Source organism: Oryza glaberrima, chromosome 2 (genome assembly GCF_000147395.1).
Source record: "Oryza glaberrima chromosome 2, OglaRS2, whole genome shotgun sequence".
Classification (NCBI taxonomy): Eukaryota; Viridiplantae; Streptophyta; class Magnoliopsida; order Poales; family Poaceae; genus Oryza; species Oryza glaberrima.
In genome coordinates this window covers 34,379,622-34,400,619 of record NC_068327.1, presented here as the reverse complement: position 1 = coordinate 34,400,619, position 20,998 = coordinate 34,379,622, and the positions used below count along the sequence as shown (strand labels likewise).

Genomic DNA, 20,998 nt, shown 5'->3' with positions numbered 1-20,998 from the left:
AGATCGACTTGAAAGGAGAGCTGATAGCATCTGATTAGTCTATTATACCATGAATCAAAATTTTTCTACTGTATTAACCAGAAACCATGCAACTATAAAATCATGAATCATTACCACTCAACATATTGTGCAGTAGAAGTAGACGTTAAGAAGCCGAAAGAAGATCGGCGACTTAGTGCACGTCTATGTTGAGGAAGCATTAATCGCAGCAGTCCAACCTTCTCCGTCTCGTGTGTTCGCCTTGCCGTGCTCTCACGTCGATCAGCACCGCAAACCAGCGGCGTCTCTACCAGTATCCACACGTCTAGGGGCGGAATGCCACGCGCGGATGTGCTAGCGCCCGCATGTGGCTAGGGTTTGGCTCGGGAGAGGACGGCTAGAGTTTCTCGTGGGACACCAGTCACATCACCTCAAGAATATATAGGTAACTGGGCCTGGAGACACATAAGAATCATACTCGGATCCCTATCCGAATTGAGTACATATTGGATCTTCATCCAATTCCCTTATTTCGGCCTATTGAGTGTATGACTCCGTAGGTTCATGTACACTCTGCTACAACATGGAAACTCCTTTTCAGTCCACGTGTCAACAGCGGCTCCTAGCAGAACATACATAAAGATCATATCGATTGAACCTTTATATACACTTGTATGAACCCATTCGCCTCACTATATCGATTAAACTCAAGGTTAAATATGTACCATCCTTTAATAGCTCAATCATTCATTCGAACTTTTGATAGATTATTTAACATGTAATTGACTACTCAATCACTTTGGCATGGCTATGTACTTCCATAATCTATAACATTGAGGGGCCCAGAGATATCTCTCCATAGGAGGGGCACATCCATCTTGATTATTCTATCCCACTACATGTTTCATAGCATACCCGAAGACTACTTTTATAACTACTAAATCACAGAGTAGCGTTTGGCAGTCCTAAGTAAGCTACTACATATATTGGGAATCATAATAATCTCATGTCTAAGGATTTACACTAACACTAAATAAGATCACTGATGGCACGTCATATATAGCCCTTGTAGTGTCTCATGTTAGATCTATCCAACAACATGTTTTCCAACATGTGTCCACATTATTAATTTGGTGCCTCCATACCATGATTCATAAGACATGATCATTCAATACATGTGTTGATCATTAAACCATATTTGTTCCACATATGATATTTGATTAAGGATTCTTTAGAAATAGCAACATACAACATAAAAGGTCACATGAATAAATCACATATTCATTAACCAATAATGAGTTATCTATTTCAAAGTTATAAGTATAGTATGTGATGCAATCATCTCTATAATTAATTGTAAGGCATATCAGCAACAATAACAAGATCAACGGATGCCTATATATACCGATCGTTTGATGTAGCCAGTCCAGATGCCGTCGTTTGATGTAGCCAGTCCAGATGCCGTGTGTGATCATGCCAAGGTCAACTGCTTTTGCGCTTTTAACTTCAGTACTGTTTTGGATTTCGATATTACGGTCTTGTTTAGATACAAGTTTGGATCTAAACTTCAGTACTTTTTCATTACATTAACATGTCATACACATATAACTTTTCAGTCACATCATCTCTAATTTCAATTAAAATCCAAACTTTATCTAAACTTTACGCTGAACTAAACACAACATGCAACTCACTGTGAAAAACAAAGAGGGAGACATAATGGCGATGCCAAAATGATCCTCCCATCGAGGACACGGCACCAAGCATTGCAAGATCGCTAGGGAAAGAGATGGAGAACGATCGGAGAGTAGAATATAAGGTTATGATAAAATTAATCACTGATTTAATAAAATGCTGATACGTCCTATCGATTCTTACTGGTAGCTTATTTTAATCAACCTAGCAAGCTGGAGTAGTAGTAGTATATTGCAAACAAACCGACCTTTCCCGTGCAAGCCAGAAGCCCAGAAACAGGGAAGGTAAATTCCCTTTCTCATCCGCATAACTAGCAGAAGCACAAAACTAGCAGATATAGATAGATTGATTATAGATAGAACAAAAGAAACCAAGTGCGTCTGGACTCTGGAGTCTGGACGACCTTAGAGACCAACACCACAAAGGCAGGAGGACTATATTATATCTTCTGCCGGTGGCATCTAGCGTAATTATACAAACAAGCGACGATTGAAGCCAGAGGCTACAAATGAAGGGATACATCGATCTGCACTGCACTGTCTACCATTTAATTACAAGATGGCACATCCTTTCTGCGCCTTTTTCTTCTTCTTCTTTTGCTTTGGAGGCTGGAGAACCACCTTAATCGCAGCATCGAAAACTGCCTTGATGTTCTGCAGTTGCAAAGGCAAAGCAGCAGCAATCAGTAACCATGCCACCGCAATGGAGCTCAACGCAACAAGTCCATTTTACTCCCTTCAACTATATCACCGGATCAGCATTGATTCAAAAATCACCGGATCAGCAATCAAACCCCTCAACTATATTTGGGCTCACTATTTTTTGTTTCTCTTTATAAAAGTTGTATGTTAAGTTTGTGGGATGATAAATCGTATTACACCATATGTCTCAACCTTTTTATATATTTAAAAGATCACTGTTTGCACAAGTTGCAAGCACCTAACACTGATTAAACATGGAGATTTAAAACCGCATGTCAATTGTCATGAAAAAACTGTAAACACAGGTCCTGTTGCCGTATGTGGAGAATAAAAAAGTGAAATGATATTAGGGAGTAGAGTCCCTTTTACTAGTTTAAGGGGTGAACCATAAAAACCTAGGCCTTTTGGCAAAATAATTTGAGGGAGTAAAATGAACCCTTTTTCAAAAAAGAAGAATAAAATGTAGTACTTGCTGTGTTTTTGAACTGCATTCAATGTATGCCGCTGCACCAATGAGTTTCCTCAGCTCTTCGCCCTACATTGATTAGCAAAATAATTTTAATGACTTGTGTAACAATGCTGGGAAGCAACAAAAATACAAGCAAACTAAGCTTTGAATACCTGAGCAGTGGAAATAGATACAGCACCAGGGTGATCTACGAAAAATTGCTTATCATCCCGCAGATCTATTAACAGTAACTTAATGGTTAAGCACCGCCGGATTACATCAAGTACGCAAGTGATTAATAAAAGCACAATGAACAGAAAAGCAAAAGAATATTGCATTTACATGCTGAGGCTAGGACATGTTTCTGAAAACTATATTGTGTATGATTGTATCAGGAGCAAAGTACGACTTGCACCACCAAAGCTGCTACATCGAACCTGATTTCTAACTCCAGTAATCCAACTTAAGAACATAATCTAACAAGAGCCCATTTTGGTCAGTGAGGACTAAGTCTCTAACCACCTAACTTGCCTCTAAGGCCAGTAAGTTGACAAGGCTGTTAGCTGTACAGGCTTTATCTATTTATAACTTGCTCCGCTGGAGCAGAAAAGCCTTTCAAATGTTCGCTAGATGCCATTTTAACTGAGCATGCAGTATGAAACCGTGAATAAATAGCCTACAGAGGATGTGTTCCCAGGGGACAATCCTAAAAGCCCACCTGCCTTGTGAGATCAACAGAATGGAATTCTCATGGTATTCAATCATGCAGTGTAAGGTATTGGATCGGGTCATATGTGCCTTTTTATTAGCAACTTAGCATGAAAACTAGAAATGCAGATTTATCAACATTTAGCATTTGCTGAAGGAACAAGACAAAATATATTTCAGAGGAATTTTCTTTTCCTGATCATAAATCAATAAGTGATATGTACAGGACCAACTGGAGTATAGGTCACAGGCTTAACTTTGGAGACTAGTAAAGACCCATTTGCAGGGCAGGATCGTCAAGGTCTCAATGAAATACAAAGAAAACCATTGCATGCTCATTTGTCTCTCAAACTAGCTATGATACTCAACTGTCATAGCATGTGAAATGTTGCTGAGGTAATGGTTAACAATCAAGCAAAAAAAGAAAGCATTAATTTCAAACATTCTTAGATAATGGAAATGATTTACATCTCCAGCTTTCTACCATAAGACACAGCCATAAGTTTGTTCAAAACAGGAAAATGAGCCATAAGGTGATGGGACAAACCCAGGCCCGTCGACGAGGGCGTGCCAACGGAGCGTCAGCGCAGGGCCCCACAAAAATTTGGGGCCCCCAAATCAGAGAGACCAGTACAACCAGCCAGCCTTAGCATATACAACTGATGTCATGTGTGTGTTCATGTGCATGCATGCGAACCAGCTTCTGAATCCTTGATCAATAGTTACGATGCCCAGAGCAGCTGGCCGACTACCTCGTCTATCATATTAGAGTTTCTAATACTGAATTGTTGATACTCAATTATTGAATTGCATGCATGTAATGATCAATTGAATATTTCAGTACTCTTCTTTTCAAATCAAATTACCATGAATATAATTACAAATTTAAATTAACGACCGAATCAAAAGTAAATTTAGGATCTCAAATTATATTTCGCTCCGGGGCCCCCAATTCCTGGAGACGGCCCTGGACAAACCCTTAACTCTCCTTTATTATTGACTAGCATTAAACCACATAGATTTTTTATCCAACAATTCTAATGGAACTATGCCACCCATAGTGGAATAAGAGACTCTTAGCTACCGATTCCCCACAAAATCTAAATTTGAAAAAAAAAATTCAGCGTTAGTCTAAGGATGTCACCCACCAAAAAACAAACATTCTTGATATAATGCATGTCCTGCAATCCCGAGGGACACCAGGTCACCAAGCATCTACAAATGTCCCCTGATAGCATATAACACTTCATGTGTTACAGGTAACATGTTTCAAGGTATAATGCCATATATTCAGTCAAAACACTGCTGGGCAGCAATCATGCTATCGTCGAATTCAAATATCTTGTCTTCCATGAAACCATGTTCACATAGATTTCCACATGCAAATATTTTACATTTAAATATGATTTTCAGATATCATAAGCATATGGCTTTGCTGTGAATAACAGTAAAATTGAATTTACATATACAAACATGCTTTCATAGAGTGTTCACAGCACACAAGCACTCAAATGATGAGACAATTTATAGGAAGACAGCAATCACCACTCAGTTAAGTGCAACGCCAAGCTGCTGGTAAGTGGGAGTGAAAATATAATAGCTTAATTCTACAGATATGTGATGCTTTGCACAAATGCTATGCAACAAGAGTTGGAAGGGCATACCAAGCTTTGTTCCAACGAGAATTATTGGCACACCAGGAGCATAATGCCTTAATTCAGGTATCCACTGACAACAGAAATATATATGTGTCAGTGCAAGATAACAGGTTGACTAAGCTAAGGTACTTCATGGAGAGAGAGCAAAGAAAGTGGGCGGCAAGATTTTATTGCCTTTTTAGAAACATTCTCATAGCTTGCTTTGCTGATCAGAGAAAAGGCCAGCAGGAAAACATCAGCGCCACGATAGCTCAACGGGCGTAGCCTATTGTAGTCCTCTTGTCCTGTTAAATTTGTCAAATTTTTATTTATTTTGATGACCGTGAAAGGTGGATGTATATAAGGAGGTTTACGCATGCATCCATTAAAAGGAGGGGAAAGTAGAACCTGCTGTATCCCACAACCCCAAGTTCACAGTGCTCCCATCGACCACAACATTTGCACTGAAGTTATCAAAAACAGTTGGAACATAATCCTGTAACATAGAGATGAAGAAATGTCCCATTAAACATACAGTCTGCCAATTAAAAATGCAAAGGTGCAATACATTAGATTTATTTTTTGGCACAAAACGAAAAGGGGTAGCTGAGTTACTGACGGTGATTGACAGAGGTCACGGTTAGAATGATACAGAGCTAAAACAAATTCACCAACAAAGAGAAACGTCTAGAGGTCAATGGTGGCGATTAGCTACGGAATGATGGAGCCACGGTTAGTAATAGCAGACAAAAAGTCAGACATACCGCAACATATATTTATGAGTTTATTATTTACTCCTGATAGTAATACAACAAAATCTGGAGGTGAAGCTAAAGAGTGTATATTTAGATCTGTATAAGGAGTGAATGTTGGCAGCTGAGAAATCGGCAATACTATCCTAATTCCTATACCTGGAGAAGAAGGCACCTGGATCCCGCAGAGAGAAGGACGCGTATAGAAGAATAACGTTATCATAATCATCAGTCCCCAAATTTTAGCAAGCAAAAAGGGAAGGAAAGCTGATCTATGTCTTCTCTACACCCAGTCCCCAGTCCCCAGTCCCCAGTCCCAAGACAAGAAAAAGAATGTTTACCATGGAGTCGATCAGATGCATACTCGGGCGGGCAGGAAGGATCGAGAAGAAGAAGGGGGGAAAGAACGGATTGCCTACCGTGGGGAAGGTGTTGGAGGTGTAGGAGATGAGCATGCAGGTCTTGCCCACGGCGCCGTCCCCCACGGTGACGCACTTGATGAACCGAGACGCGCTCATCTCTACTCTCACTCAGCACAGCCAGCGCATCCGGTACCCTAGATCCCGCCCTCTTCTTCCTCCTCAGTCCTCACTCCAACGCCACGGACCTCACCTCAGCTGCTGCTTGCTGGTGGGGGTAGGAACTAGGAAGGCGAACCAGAACCAGAACCAGAAGCAGAAGCAAAAGCCGACAGACACTGAGTTGCACTCAGGTCCAACAAAAACTCCACTATTACATTACCTTCCTTTCATCCCTACTAGTACTAGTAGAATAAGATAAAACATTTTGCAGAGAAGCCCCTATTCGATGAACATGGTGTGATGGCGATCATAATAACAACAATTTTCGACCCTATTTTTTTATTATTACATTTATACTATACGAGCCTAGAGAAGTAAGAATGATTGAGGGATTATTATTTCTTCAAAAACATATTTTTTTAATAATATATTTCATTCCTAAGAAACTACAACCAATTATTACAGAGGTCGTACGATGAATGAATATGAATTACAAAATCACGGGTTGATTAAAACATAAGAAAGCTATTTAAAATACCACCTTAAAGATTGAGGTTTTTCATCTATGGTTGATGAGAATCTACATAATCATTGTTTCTTCAAAATGACATACATTTTGTATGATTTTTTTATTAGGGGTTACAATCTATTAACATATCAAAATAATAAAAAAAGAGTCTCCATGTTCGCTCTCATGGCCTAAAAACTCTCATATTAATAAAAAAATAAAAAACGAGTCCATATAGAAATACAATTTAAATAGCTAAAATTAGAAATTAAAAAAATATTGGAAGAGGGGGACTAGAGTCCATAAAGGAATACGATTTAGACTTAATTGAAATTTAAAATTTTAAAAATAAAAGTATAGTCAAAGTCCATATAGAAATACATTTTAGAAATAAATAAAATTAAAAATTAAGGAATATGGGAAGAAGAGTCTAGAGTCCATATACGAATACAATTTAGAGATAATTAAAATTCATAAAGTTTAGAGTTCATAAAGGAATTTAAAAGAATTGAAAGTTGGAATTAAAAATAAGAAAAAAGTAAAAGTAGAGTTTACAGTCCATGTAGAAATACACTTTAGAAAGAGTTTAGAAATAACTGAAATTTGGAATTTAAAAATAAGAAATATTGGAAGAAGAGTTTAGAGACCATATAGGAATACAATTTATAAATAATTAAAATTTAAAATTTAAAATAAGGCATATTGAAACAATATTATAGAGTTCATATAGAAATATAATTTACAAATAACAAAAATTTGAAACTAAAAAATATTCAAATAGGAGTAAATAATGGAACTTCGGAATTAAAAAATAAAGAATATTGGAAGAGGAATTCATAGTCCATATAGAAATACAATTCAAAATAACTAAAATTCAGAATTAAAAAAATAATTGATAACTATCACGTGTATACAATACAATATAAAAATTATATATTGGTTAGTTTGTTCTACTTAGTACATAATTTCAAATTATGTTGCCATTCTAATAATAATATATGAAAATATATATGTTATTTATGTGAGAAAATATAACCGTGCTAGCCGAGCAATCTGTGCGGGCCACCATGCTAGTTCAGAACAAAATGACTATACTAACATTGTTTTCCAAAAAAACAACATCTTGATAATCAATAGGTGATCATTATGTCGATCCATGAGCATATATCTGTTAACGTCAAAATTGGTAAAATCCAAAGTTATAATTGGCCTAGAGGAAGTATCGGCTTCATATACCTAAAATGGGTCGATGGATATTATCAGCCTCCAATAGTTGGATTTTTTATGGATTCAGTTAAGGAAATTAATTAATTAAAAGAAGGTTATCCAGAAGAGGCCGAGTTCAAGGAGGATGCGGTATGTTAATTTATCTATTAATTGAGCATAGTCAGTTAGTTTTCTTTTTATTTCGAGGAAAGTGTGTTTAGTATCTTTTCTTTATCTTTAAGAAATATTGCGTCATGTCAAATTAGGACTCTTATCGGCCTATGGGTATAACTATGTACACCCTGGGATCCCTGTAATCTATCTCCACAAATCTTCTCGATGCATAGCTGCCCTCTTTTGCAAGGTTATTATCACCAACAGAACTTGGCACTTGACGCGGGGCTACATCGGCTTCGATCTATGGCGAAGTGGTAAACCCTAAGTTTCATTAGCCCTAGTCTTGTTTTAGTCGATATATCTCTACAATCACAATGCGATTTTAAATAGATTTGTTATATCTATCATATTAGATAGATTCATCGACTTATTGAGTATTAAATTATCATGTACAATCTCGTGCCGCATCGGTTAGTTCCAACCTACTAGATTGGTACCGATAATCTAAATCTTGTTAAGCAAATAGGTGCATGCTAATGTTTCATCAGAGGTTTAGTCGATCTTATCTGATGTATTAAATTTCTCTTTGATGGTTTTTCTATCTTAGTTAAATTTAATGCATGACAAATTTGATCGGTGTCATCTCGGCTTGTTTAAATCTATTAGGCAATTATCAATCTTATGCTGCATCGGTTAGGCTCGACCTATGAGGTTGTTGTTGTAAGTTATATTTATTTAAGTCAGGAGGCATCAATCATTGTTTCATCGGGGTTTCAGCCGATGAGTTATTTGGACATTGTTTAAGTGTTGCATCGGCTTATAGAGATTATATACAAGTTGGTTTTAGCTGATTGCAACAAAAGTTTCATTGATTACTTAATCATTTGGATTTAATGACATCGGGTTTTCAGCCGATATATACTTTAACCATCGGATTAGTATTTATTCAATCATACTATTATTGGTCCATTGGTTTTTATTGAATTATATTGTTGTATTATTATAAGTTCTCACTGCTTGTCCAATTATCTTTATATCATTTATTCAAGTATCAGAATCTATATCGGACATATAGCTGATTGTTCAAAACCCTATCGACATCGGCTATTACCGCTACATCGGCTTATTGGCCAATCGACTCTTTGATCATCGATTTATCTATTTTGTCATTTGCAGAATCAAACTGGCTAGCACGCTCGTATCCCATCAATAATTTAGGACCTGCACTAAAACTAAGCAGATCTACATACATTAATGTTTTTAGCATCAACAATATCATCGGCAGTAACTAATGTCGAATGAAAGCGGAAGATGACATAGAAGAGTAACTTAGCTATAAACAGTCATCCACCCAGATTTGACATAAAACCCAGTAAACCAATCTGATAAAAACGCAGCCACCAAGAGTATCGCACCAACATAAAACCTCCGATGCCATTACTATTCCGCCCATCTGAAACTAAGTTTTCACCAGGAGGATCTATCAGCATCACCTCCAAGAAGGCGTGTGGTGCCCACGGACATCACCGATGTCGATGCTCATAGCAACGACGACTTCAGTTGCAGATTTACGGTGATTTGTGCTCGACCTCCTCCTAGGCTTTGAGTGACAGCAGCGACGGTGACGGGAGGTGGCTTGCAACGGGAAGGAAGGTGGCGAGTTGCGCGCGCCGGCGGCACCTTGGCCCACCATCTTCACCAGTTCGATCGGAGAGGTTTACAGCAGCAATGGGGTAGGGCGAATGTGCTGATTCGAAGCTCCCGTAGCCCGATGGCAACTACTTGAGCAACGGTGTTGAGAGCACGCCCCCTAGCTAGGATCGCCAGAAGCTGGATCCGGCCATAACCAGGTCGTCGAAAAATACAGATAGCTAAGCTAATTGCTATGATAAGATCTTTAGATAGGTTACCGAACAATATACAAATTAATCTTGATGCACGCATGTATATATATATTGCTGTTGGACACTTGGTTTAATTTTGAGGAGCATTATATTGCTGGTTATAGATGCTATATATCGTCCTTGCTTAGCAATATATCGTGAGTAATAATTGAGATGGGAAACTATTAACTAGTGTTTGTTGGATTGGTTCTCGATCGATCTGCAGAGAAGCGGAGGTCTATTTTGATCGATCCGAGACTGAGACTCTGCCATGGGCCATGGATATTGGAAAATTAAAATTAGTAACAAATTAAAAGATGCTATAGCCATTCGACGTTATATTGTTGTTGTACATAAGTTGAGTTGAGTTGAGGCCATACATGCAGTGCAGGGATGGTGTGGTGGATAAGATAAGATAGTGTGATCGATATGATGCTAGTGGAAATAGCTAGCTAGTTGACGCGCCTGCAGTTGGCTCGGACCTCGCCGGCGACGTTGTTGAGGGAGCTCATCCGTAGCATGGAGTCGACGAAGTCACGGAAGAAGGCGGGCTGCGACGCGGCGTAGAGCGTGACCTGGGCGCGCGTCTTGGGGTGGGTGAGCAGCGCCTCGTCGGAGGAGAGAAGGCCACGGCCGGAGAGCAGCATCCGATAGTAGAAGTTGTCGAAGGCGGAGGAGGTGGGGTCGAGGGAGGAGCCGGCAGACCTGGCGGTGTTGTTGGGTGGGCAGGAGCGGCGGAGGGTGGCGGCGAAGGAGGGGTGAAGCGCGGGGTCGACGCCCTGCGGCTGGATGCGGTTCTGGAAGGAGGAGCAGTGTGCGAAGCCAAGCGTGTGACCCCCCGACAGCACCACCAGGTCCTTGGTCGACATCCCGCGCCCGTGGAACGCCTGCTTCAGCTGGTCGAAGCTCGCCGTCGGCCCCGGTAGCGCCGTCGTCGTCTCGCTCGCCAGCGACACGCGCCCGTCACGACGACCCACCGGCACTTGCCAAGAAGGACCACCGGACTGCATGCAGTACGTACGTACGTTTAGTACTCCATCTCATCTAGCTATATATTGATATACTCCTGTATTTACTACTTAATTTGATTGAGGGCCGGCCGGATTACCATGGCGACTGCGTCCCTGGCGGCCAGCGCGAGGATGTCAGCGCAGGAGACGACGCCGGGGCAGAGGGCTTCGACGGCGGCCTTGGCGTTGTCGATGACGTAGAAGGCGTGCAGCGACGCGTTGGGTGGGCCGTCCTTCTCCGCCGACATGTTCCCCGACGAGTCCAAAAGCACGGAACCGTCGCACCCCTGCAGCTAGCTAGCAGCTTCCTTCATTGATGTTAATATATATATATTCGAATTCGATAGATTAGCTAGCTAGTTACCCTGACGAAGCAGTCGTGGAAATGCAGGCGGAGCAGGCCGGCCGGCACCGTGCGGTCTTTGGCCATGGCCTGCTTCACCGCCGCCGCCACCGCCGCCTCCGCCTTGGGGCAGCTCTTGGCGTAGTAGTCCAGGCTCAGCGCCTCGCCGCCACCCACCAGCATCGTCATCGTCATCACCACAACGATTAGCAGCTGTACCAGATCCAGATGGGACTGGGACGACGCCATTGCTGATGCCATTGCCTGCTGCTGCTCTGCATCGATCGATCCGTCTTAGAGCTACCGTGCTGCTAATTAAGCTATGTATGTATGTATACCTCGTTCGTACCCACTCTGCTTTGGCTTTGGAGCTAGCTAGATTATTAGACAAGAATAATACTATATGGTACTGAAAATAATAATTATTAATTGTACGTATGTAGTATGTATAGCACCAGCAGCATGCGGCTGGTAGTGGCGATCGAGAAGAGAGAGCTGGATAATACTACATTCATTCATGACTAATTCTCACTGCATTGCATGCGCTTTACAATACAGACAGAGACAGACGGACGGACAGACGGACAGATCATCTATCTCTATACTTACTCTTGGCCTGGCATGCTCGCACTGCAGAATGCTCCTGGCGTAGTACTACTAGCTTAGCTGTGTTGCATTGGAAAGTGTTTGCGATGCACAGAAAGAAATGGAGAAATTACTACCCCCACCCCACTCGATATTGGATCCACTAGAGCTAGAAAGAAGAAAGAAAGATGCCATACGCACGCATGCATACAAACGCATCGCATGCAGCCAAGGCACGTGCCCTCTGTCTCTGCGTGCTGCACATGCTGGCATGCACTTTGCTACTCCTCACTCTCACTCATGGGCTCATGGCAGTGGCAGGCAAGCAGCATGCAGTTGGTACTGGACCAGTGCAACCATTTCCAATAGGATTATCATACATTACCAACCGGCTGGCCATGCATCCTTGTCCACCGTGACCCTTTTTTGTGTTTCATTTGTCCATCAATTAATTCAAACACAGCGGCCGTGCAAATGCAATGCCTCTCTATCTGTTCGTTATATCCTAGTACATTACTGTACAATTTGTTCGGTCAAATCTACGTCATTAAACACATCTGTCTAGATATCTGAGGCAACCGATTCCACTTGTACCTTCGTTGCTACTCGTATCTCTCTTCATTCTTACTCTGCTAGCTAGCTAGAACCAATTAAGCCCGGATTAACCATCCATTAATTCTACAGGCAGCCCACCTCAAATTGGCTTCGATTGAAGTCATTTCTATCAAGTGTGGCTCGGCCCAATTGTCCTTCATACTTGCCAAGCTTAGCCCACTGCGCCTTTGTTACACATCCGCCGAGCCACCTTATACCGAATCAGGGGTAATTTCTTATTCGACCCTTTTCTAAATTCTATCTTAAAATTGACGTACACTAATTTTTAAAACTCATCAACATGCAAATGTGTCACATCATCACCCGTTAGCAATTACTCCTCCTCCCAAAATATAACAACTTTAGCCCTCAAGATTTGTCCCAAAATATAACTTCTCTACCAACATTCTCTTTCCAACCAATCACAACTCTCTACCATTTACTTTTTCTACCTACCTCCACTACTCAACAAATCACAAACACTGCATCATTCACTTCTACCTAGTAGTACTTTCTTAATAACCGTGTCCACCTCTAAAAATACTTATATTCTGGGACAGATGTAGTATTATTTAGAATATTTTAAATCACATGCAAGTATATCACATCATCACTTACTAGAAATTATTATCTAGAATATTTTAAATATCATGCAAACAAAACATACCATTTATATTTTTATTGTATTTTTAGAACTCAATATGCAAACAAATATCAAATCATTATCTCCACATCATTTTCACATTATTTAAATATATACATCTACCATTTCTATAATATATACTTCATTTGTCCCAAAATATAAACTTTTTGCTCTCAGGATTTGTCCTAAAATATAACAACTTCTCCATCAACATTCTCTTCTCAACCAATCACAACCCTCCACCATTTACTTTTTCCACCTACCTCCACTACTCATCCAATCACAACCCTTCACCATTTATTTTTATTTACTTTCTTAATAATCGCGTCCAACTCTAAAACTTCTTATATTCTAGAACGGAGGGAGAAACATGAATTAATTTATTCACATATTCCGTAGCAAAGCGTGTGGTATCAACTAGTTTTAGCTACCAATCTAACCTTACTATTTTGAGTTTGCTTAAGACTGACCATATTCCATGAAGGCAAGATAACATCGTTAACTAAAGGTAAATTGCCATTTTTGCTCTTAGTCATATCACCCTGTTATATGAAAGATTTGTTTATTTGGAAATTTTTGACATATTTATAACAAATTTGGCATAACTTTGAAAGATTTAAGACAAGTTTGGCAGATTTAGCTTCATTTTTGTCAAATTTGACTTCAATTGATGCTTGCCTGGCCAAGCCGGCAGGGGTTTTGCTTGTTTGGTTTGCCATTTCCGCCCGAGAGGAAAAGGTGTTGTTGGGTTTCAGATTATTATTGCTCACAAGTGTTAATTGGCAAGCTTATACGGTTGTGCTGTTGAGGGTTATGTCAGGGTTATGGATACCACATACCTAATAGTAGTCGACTACATCTCGGCAGGGTCCACCACATACCATGTCCTATACGAAATCAACCTGCGGATATGGAGAGAGTTCCGGATAAAGAAAGACAACCAGAGTTCTACATGGAAACGACCAGGACTACTCGGATTGTATCCATATTGGTTTCCCTAGTTCTACTTGGACAAGGGGACACCTATGGGTATAAATACAAGACCCCCTAGGAGGAGAGGGGAGACAAGACAATCGACAGACGATCGACACAATCAACACGATCGAGACCCACCACAATCAACAACCAACACAATACACGAGACAACATACAAGCCAACGTACGCCAAGACACGCCGCCGGATATCGACTTCAGGGATAGGCATGGCTATTCCCCTACGGTGTCTCCGGATACTGTCAGGAGAGACGAAAGCGCTATCTCTGATCTCGCCGAACACGGATTCGAGGAGGAAGGCTACCCTGTTGTCAACTACGAGTCAGACCTTTAGACCGCCATGTCGATAACAGTTAGATAGGCTACCCCACATATTGTACTGGTGTGATTATGGTAAATAAAAAGCAACTCCGGCTCTGGCCAACATGATGTAGGGTTATTACCTGACAACTCAGAGGCCCGAACCTGTACAAAAATCCCTGTCTCCGTTTCTTTTACCTCAGTCTCGCGTATATCCTAGCACCGACGATCCCCATACTATGCAAATACCAGAATTGCGACATCAAACGTCGACAGTGGCGCGCCAGGTAGGGAACTTTGGTGCTTCAGGGTTTCGACGAGATGGGTTTAAGAGATGGATTCTCCAATAACAAGCTACTTGACGACTTCGGCTGTAGAGATCTAACCCGACCGGAACATGTCTTCCGACAAGATCGGAACCATCATCGTCATCGACAACTTGGTCTATCGAGATCACCCAAGCCTCAAGATACGCGGCGTACCAAAAGATGTCAGATCATATGATGTCGAACGAGTACGCAATAAGGTAATTGGTAGATTGGTTTTTCAAATTGATCTACTAATTTTGTAGATATATCCGGCATATATCTACAAAGGTACGCAATATTTTATATACAATTTATCATACCTATTCAGATCTATATAGTATTGTCAGGTCTATATTTTATTATGTTTACCTAGAGCATGTTTCTTATACAATATCTATCGCGCGAGTGTTTCCGACGTTAACCGACTACGGTCTAACGCTGGGGGCTCGCTCTGTTTTTCTTCTGTATAAATCATGCTTGTTTTACGGTTTATATAATGCCTGATATTTACATATGCTCGTTATATCCTGATAATACTAGAAGATCCATGCAGTTTTTTGAGTACATACTCGATATTATCTGCTATGTATTTTGTCTTCTAGAAAATATTTTTCAGGAACAATTGAGCACACGAGTAGGTTGTCGTCGAGTACACTCCATTATCGAGAACATTCTCGACAAATGCGGAGTTATCGCACACAACCTGCCAACGAAGACCGACGACCTATCTCATAGCACCGGCCATGGCTGGACTACTCGAGAAAAGGTTGTTAACGGACAATTCCTCGCGAACGCCATTGGCCTGATCACCCGACATGATTGCGAACGGACATCCGAATATGCTACAAGTTGGGTGTGTGATTCATGCGGGCCACATGATGTGCACATGTAATAAACCAACTTTAGCGCCCATATAGGTGATTAAGAGACTCCTACTCCTGGTTCTCGAACCAGTAAAACGTAGTGATCTCTCTCGCCTCACTTCAAGTGGTCGAGTTACGACTACTGCTTGGTCCTCAACCAGCGGTGTAGCGTTTCTCCCACTACTCTCACTTTAAGTGGTCGAGTTACGACTACTGCCTGGTCCTCGACCAGCGATGTAGCGTTTCTCCCACTACTCCCACTTTAAGTGGTCGAATTACGACTACTGCCTGGTTTTCTCCCACTACTTCCACTTTAAGTGGTTGAGTTACGACTACTGCCTGGTCCTCGACCAGCGATGCAGCGTTTCTCCCACTTTTTCCACTTCTAGTGGTCGAGTTACGACTACTGCCTGGTTCTCCACCAGCGGTGTAGCGACTCTCCTACTACCTCTATTTCAACAAAGTTGACAATAGGTACACAGTATCGCCAAGTGTTTTACCCAGAGATCCCTTACCACGACGACACCTAGCATTGAAACCTATCCTACTGTCCCTTTACGCCGTCTTGACAAGGCCTCCGAAGAACCTAAGGGAACTTCGGCTGGGGACGCCCAGAGCCGATAAGGCTTTGTCGGATCCTGTAGAGACAAAAGACAATGTAAGATCTGGTCGTGTAAGAGTTCTCGCCGAGCGTATTAACCAAGCCGTGTAATCGGAAATTGACTTTTCCAACTTCACGGCTGGGGGCTAGGATCAGTGCTTGTTCAACCAAGGCAGGTCAAGGGCCCAAGAGCCTTCTCCTCCGAGAACGATTCTCTGACGACAAGGCTAGGGGCTAGGGAGAGTGTATGACTCTACAAACTGACTGATCGAAGTCGGTAAGAGAAAAGACGCTCGTACACAAAACATTGGTCGGTAAATTTAATTCATTTTCAATTTTCCATACATATTATAACATGTCACCCTTTGAGCGTTCGCTCGGGGGCTATTTCTATTTGATATTCTTTTCTGAGTATTGATTTCAGGAAAATTCTATTCGACATTATGGAAGACTCCATGTCTCTATGGTTCTATACCAAGATCGACTAAGGCGAGTACGACAAATGTTGACAAGGCTCCGTCGCAGACTCTATGCCTTCTCGATCGCTCGAGAACGGTTGCTGAATCTCGACAAGGAATACAGAATGAAGAGATGGTGTACCCGCCGAGATAAAATTTCTTGACTTCAATTCAAATTCTCGATTACAGCAAGACGGGAGACTTAGTCGTACGCTATGTACTTCCTTGGTTGACATCGGATATTGACTCAGACAAACCCTTTAGGTGCCCGCACGAGGCTGACAAAGGAAGTCTAAACGTTATCTCTGAACTCACCGAGAACGGTCACATGAGCTCGATAACAGTTACTACAGGGTCTGCGGTTGAGAATATAAGTACGTTCATTTGCATTGAAGTCGGGGGCTACTATCAGGGTTATGGATACCACATACCTAATAGTAGTCGACTACATCTCGGCAGGGCCCACCACATACCATGTCCTATACGGAAACAACCTGCGGATATGGAGGGAGTTCCGAATAAAGAAAGACAACCAGAGTTCTACATGGAAACGACCAGGACTACTCGGATTGTATCCATATTGGTTTCCCTAGTTCTACTTGGACAAGGGGACACCTATGGGTATAAATACAAGACCCCCTAGGAGGAGAGGGGAGACAAGACAATCGACAGACGATCGACACGATCAACACGATTGAGACCCACCACAATCAACAACCAACACAATACACGAGACAACATACAAGCCAATGTACGCCAAGACACGCCGCCGGATATCGACTTCAGGGATAGGCATGGCTATTCCCCTACGGTGTCTCCGGATACTGTCAGGAGAGACGAAAGCGCTATCTCTGATCTCGCCGAACACGGATTCGAGGAGGAAGGCTACCCTGTTGTCAACTACGAGTCAGACCTTTAGACCGTCATGTCGATAACAGTTAGATAGGCTACCCCACATATTGTACTGGTGTGATTATGGTAAATAAAAAGCAACTCCGGCTCCGGCCAACAGGATGTAGGGTTATTACCTGACAACTCAGAGGCCCGAACCTGTACAAAAATCCCTGTCTCCGTTTCTTTTACCTCAGTCTCGCGTATATCCTAGCACCGACGATCACCATACCATGCAAATACCAGAATTACGACATCAAACGTCGACAGGCTAGCTAGATGTTAATTGGAGAGACAAATCTCAGCAAGGCAACGTACCCAAAATCCATCTTCCGGGTTTCTATATACAAATTAAGGGCCAGTTTGGTTTGTAACCTAAATTGGCCTTACCAATTTTTGGCAATGCCAAATTTTGGCATGACAAATTTTGGGAAGGCAAAGTTGTATTTGGATTGAAGCCAAAATAGCCTAAGTTAATTATTGAAATGGCCTATTTTCGTAGGCATGCCAAAATTTGGCTTCAAACCAAATAGACACTAAACACTATTAAAATTGCCAAATATTGGTAAGCCAAATTTAGGTCTCAAACCAAACTAGCCCTCAAAGAAGGGGAAAAAAAGGAAAAGATAATGGTATGAAAGAAATTCCCAAATGTCCAAGCATGCCCAAACTAAATATTAGATAATTTCTTCCAGCCATATACAGCAGTACTCCAATCAACGATTATTTCTCCAAGTGACCGGCTCCTGTAACCACCAGAAGCCTGACACACACCATGACTGGAGATGGCGCGCAAGACGAACAAATGGCGATACTGCTCATCAAGACGGCGCCATGGAACCTGCTGATAGCCAAGATGGTGCAGTGATCAAGGAAGCACGCGCGCGCGACAAGAAGAAGCGCGGCGATAGGAAGAAACTAGAGAAGAAGAAATGGATGGACTACAACACAAGGGAGGCATCGAGACAGCGTCTCAACCAATAGACCGACGTGGGCTACGAGATATGGTTCCAAATCCCCGAGTCCACGGGCCGGTCTGAATGGGCCAAGTGACTAGGCCTTAAGCATGCCAGACACGCGCGCGAGAGAGAGGATGCGTCCGTAGTACAAGGATAAAACCGTAAAAGGTTAAAAAGGATAGAACACAGACTAGAATTACGCGGAGGCATTGGTGGCAGTGGCTCGATCCTATTGGATCGAGAGAAAGTTGTATGCGTATTCATCTACTCTTCCAGTTAATTGAGTGAGTCCCAAGAGATTTCTAACAATCCAGAATCAGAGCTCGTCAGTGTGGAAACACTCTTGGCTCGGTTGTAAAATTCATGATAAAGGATTGGAGATATGCTCTTTCGAGTATATTCCGCGAAAAGGCAAATTGCCTTGATCTAGTTGACTGAGTCCGGAATGAGGGATTCGGGCCTTGATTCGTCATCTGCATCTCACAAGGAAGCGATGATGATGCAGGATTTGAGTCTGGATAGCAAGTTCGATCTGCTCCTGAAAACAACTGGGGAGAATGAGAAGAAAAGGGTGGAGGCAGAGGAGAGATCTCGAGCCCACTTCCTGGATATCAAGAGGGTGGAAGAGAAGTCTCAAGTTGACTTCCATGAACTCAAGAAGGCGGTCAAAGTGAGGCTTCCTCAAGTGGAGAAGTAGGTGGGAAGTTATGCGTTGGGGGGCTTTGAGTACCAAGGTCGAACACCTAGAGGGCAACATGCTTCGTTAGGACCAGGGAGACAAGGCGTCTGCCATGGCAGTCATGAAGAAGGAGTACGACATGGATTCAGCGTTCTTATAGCCCACACCTCTGATCCATGGTACGTGCAATCTAAGTCTTAACTCCTTGTTCCTTTTGGCGTAGATTTCAGCAGATCGTCAATCAGGAGTATCTGGAATACCAATTGGGTTGGCCGGAAGTGTCCCTCTTATGACATGTTCACAGTTCAACGGTGACAACCTGTAGATAGGGGTGGGCAGAATAAGACCGAGACCGAGAAAGTCGGTTAGTAGTTCAGTCTCAGCTATTGAAAGACCAAAATTTATTCGGGCAATTTAATCATTAGCCTCGGTTGACCGAAGCTCAATAGACTAGGAGGTTCAATAGGCCAAGTAAACCAAACCCTAGAGGCACTCAACCACTCAGCCACAGAGGAACCGCACTCTCTCTGTCTCCCACAGGCCACAGCGCCGCGTCGCCGCCTCGCCCATCCATCCCCATCCATCGCGCTCGAGCTCACGCAGCGCGGACCCGCGGTCACGTCGCCTCCACCTCCATCACACCGGCGCCGCCTCCACCCTCCGCCTCCATCGCGCCACTGCGCCACCTCCGCCCTCCAGCCAGCCTGCCTCCACCTCGCCGCCGCCTCCAACGACATCGAGCCCACCTCCGCCTTGATGCCGCCATCGCACCACCTTCATCTCCAGCCAGCGCGCCTCTGCCTCGGTGCCTCCATCCCGCCGGCCACCTCTGTCTCCATATGGCAGGTCTCGGTGTCAGCAGGAATAGGGACAACGGGAGATGGCAGGATTGCATCTGGTGGAGATCGACGGGATCCAATCATGAAGCTCGATTTGCCTTTTCATTTTTTTGTCTCTCTGAATCTTTTTAATTTGCTAGTCGCGTGTGCAAATTCTGAGATGCTTCATCTATCTATTGATCTATTGAGTTGCTTTTTTATTTGTCGACCAAATATTTGATGTTTGTTTTTTGTGATTTTTTTTTGTTTTGACCACAGATCATACATATAATCAATAAATAACATCAACACTTTATATCAATATATACTAGCATATATCTACTAGTCCACATGGCCGGCAGGGGTGAATCCAAAGGTGGGTACCGGAAGGGGGTCAAGCCCTCCTTCCCCGTTGGATCCCCATGCAGGAGGGGAGAGGAAGACAAGTAGGGGGTTAGCTAGAGGAGCAAGAAGAAAATGAGCTCCCTCAAAGTAATCTTGGATCCTTCCCTGATGAAAAGAATACAATATTACCATTCATCCACTAATCATCACCTTAGACATGCAAAATTATATTGATTAGTTTTACTTAGGTCTACATATATAGTGAACGGGGACGAAGGATCACCTGTGTTCCACCAGACCTGAGATGGGGACTTGTTCTGTTGTTCCCCCATTTGATTTTTCATGAAGAATCAACTTAACCATCCCTATACGAATGGAAAATTTTCCCTTGCGGAAAACGTGGAATAGGGCTCCATTGACATCTCTATCTTTGCTAGTGAGGCCCAAGTGCAC

General features: G+C 42.3%; 2 protein-coding genes across 2 annotated transcripts; both read right to left on the bottom strand.

Annotated features, from left to right (window-relative positions):
- Positions 1–2,002: 2,002 nt before the first annotated feature.
- Positions 2,003–6,615, bottom strand: LOC127762693 (rac-like GTP-binding protein 5). Its single transcript, XM_052287160.1, has 7 exons — positions 6,340–6,615; positions 5,577–5,664; positions 5,364–5,473; positions 5,196–5,259; positions 2,997–3,061; positions 2,845–2,910; positions 2,003–2,327 (listed from the first exon to the last, which is right to left on the bottom strand). Exons 1-7 carry the CDS (start codon positions 6,436–6,438, stop codon positions 2,226–2,228), a joined length of 594 nt encoding a protein of 197 aa, XP_052143120.1. The 5' UTR covers positions 6,439–6,615; the 3' UTR covers positions 2,003–2,225.
- A 3,793-nt stretch (positions 6,616–10,408) lies between these two features.
- Positions 10,409–11,894, bottom strand: LOC127762692 (peroxidase 64). The gene is made up of 3 exons (XM_052287159.1): positions 11,530–11,894; positions 11,264–11,452; positions 10,409–11,159 (listed from the first exon to the last, which is right to left on the bottom strand). Exons 1-3 carry the CDS (start codon positions 11,767–11,769, stop codon positions 10,608–10,610), a joined length of 981 nt encoding a protein of 326 aa, XP_052143119.1. The 5' UTR covers positions 11,770–11,894; the 3' UTR covers positions 10,409–10,607.
- Positions 11,895–20,998: the final 9,104 nt, after the last annotated feature.

Excerpts from the sequence above, each read along its gene's own strand:
- LOC127762693 (XM_052287160.1), bottom strand. The coding sequence starts at position 6,438 with ATGAGCGCGTCTCGGTTCATCAAGTGCGTCACCGTGGGGGACGGCGCC. Across the intron at positions 5,474-5,576 it reads GGGGTTGTGGGATACAGCAG|GACAAGAGGACTACAATAGG; the intron begins GTTCTACTTTCC and ends CAAATTTAACAG. Across the intron at positions 2,911-2,996 it reads TATCTATTTCCACTGCTCAG|GGCGAAGAGCTGAGGAAACT; the intron begins GTATTCAAAGCT and ends TAATCAATGTAG.
- LOC127762692 (XM_052287159.1), bottom strand. The coding sequence starts at position 11,769 with ATGGCATCAGCAATGGCGTCGTCCCAGTCCCATCTGGATCTGGTACAG. Across the intron at positions 11,453-11,529 it reads TCCACGACTGCTTCGTCAGG|GGGTGCGACGGTTCCGTGCT; the intron begins GTAACTAGCTAG and ends AGCTAGCTGCAG. Across the intron at positions 11,160-11,263 it reads CCAGGGACGCAGTCGCCATG|TCCGGTGGTCCTTCTTGGCA; the intron begins GTAATCCGGCCG and ends TACTGCATGCAG.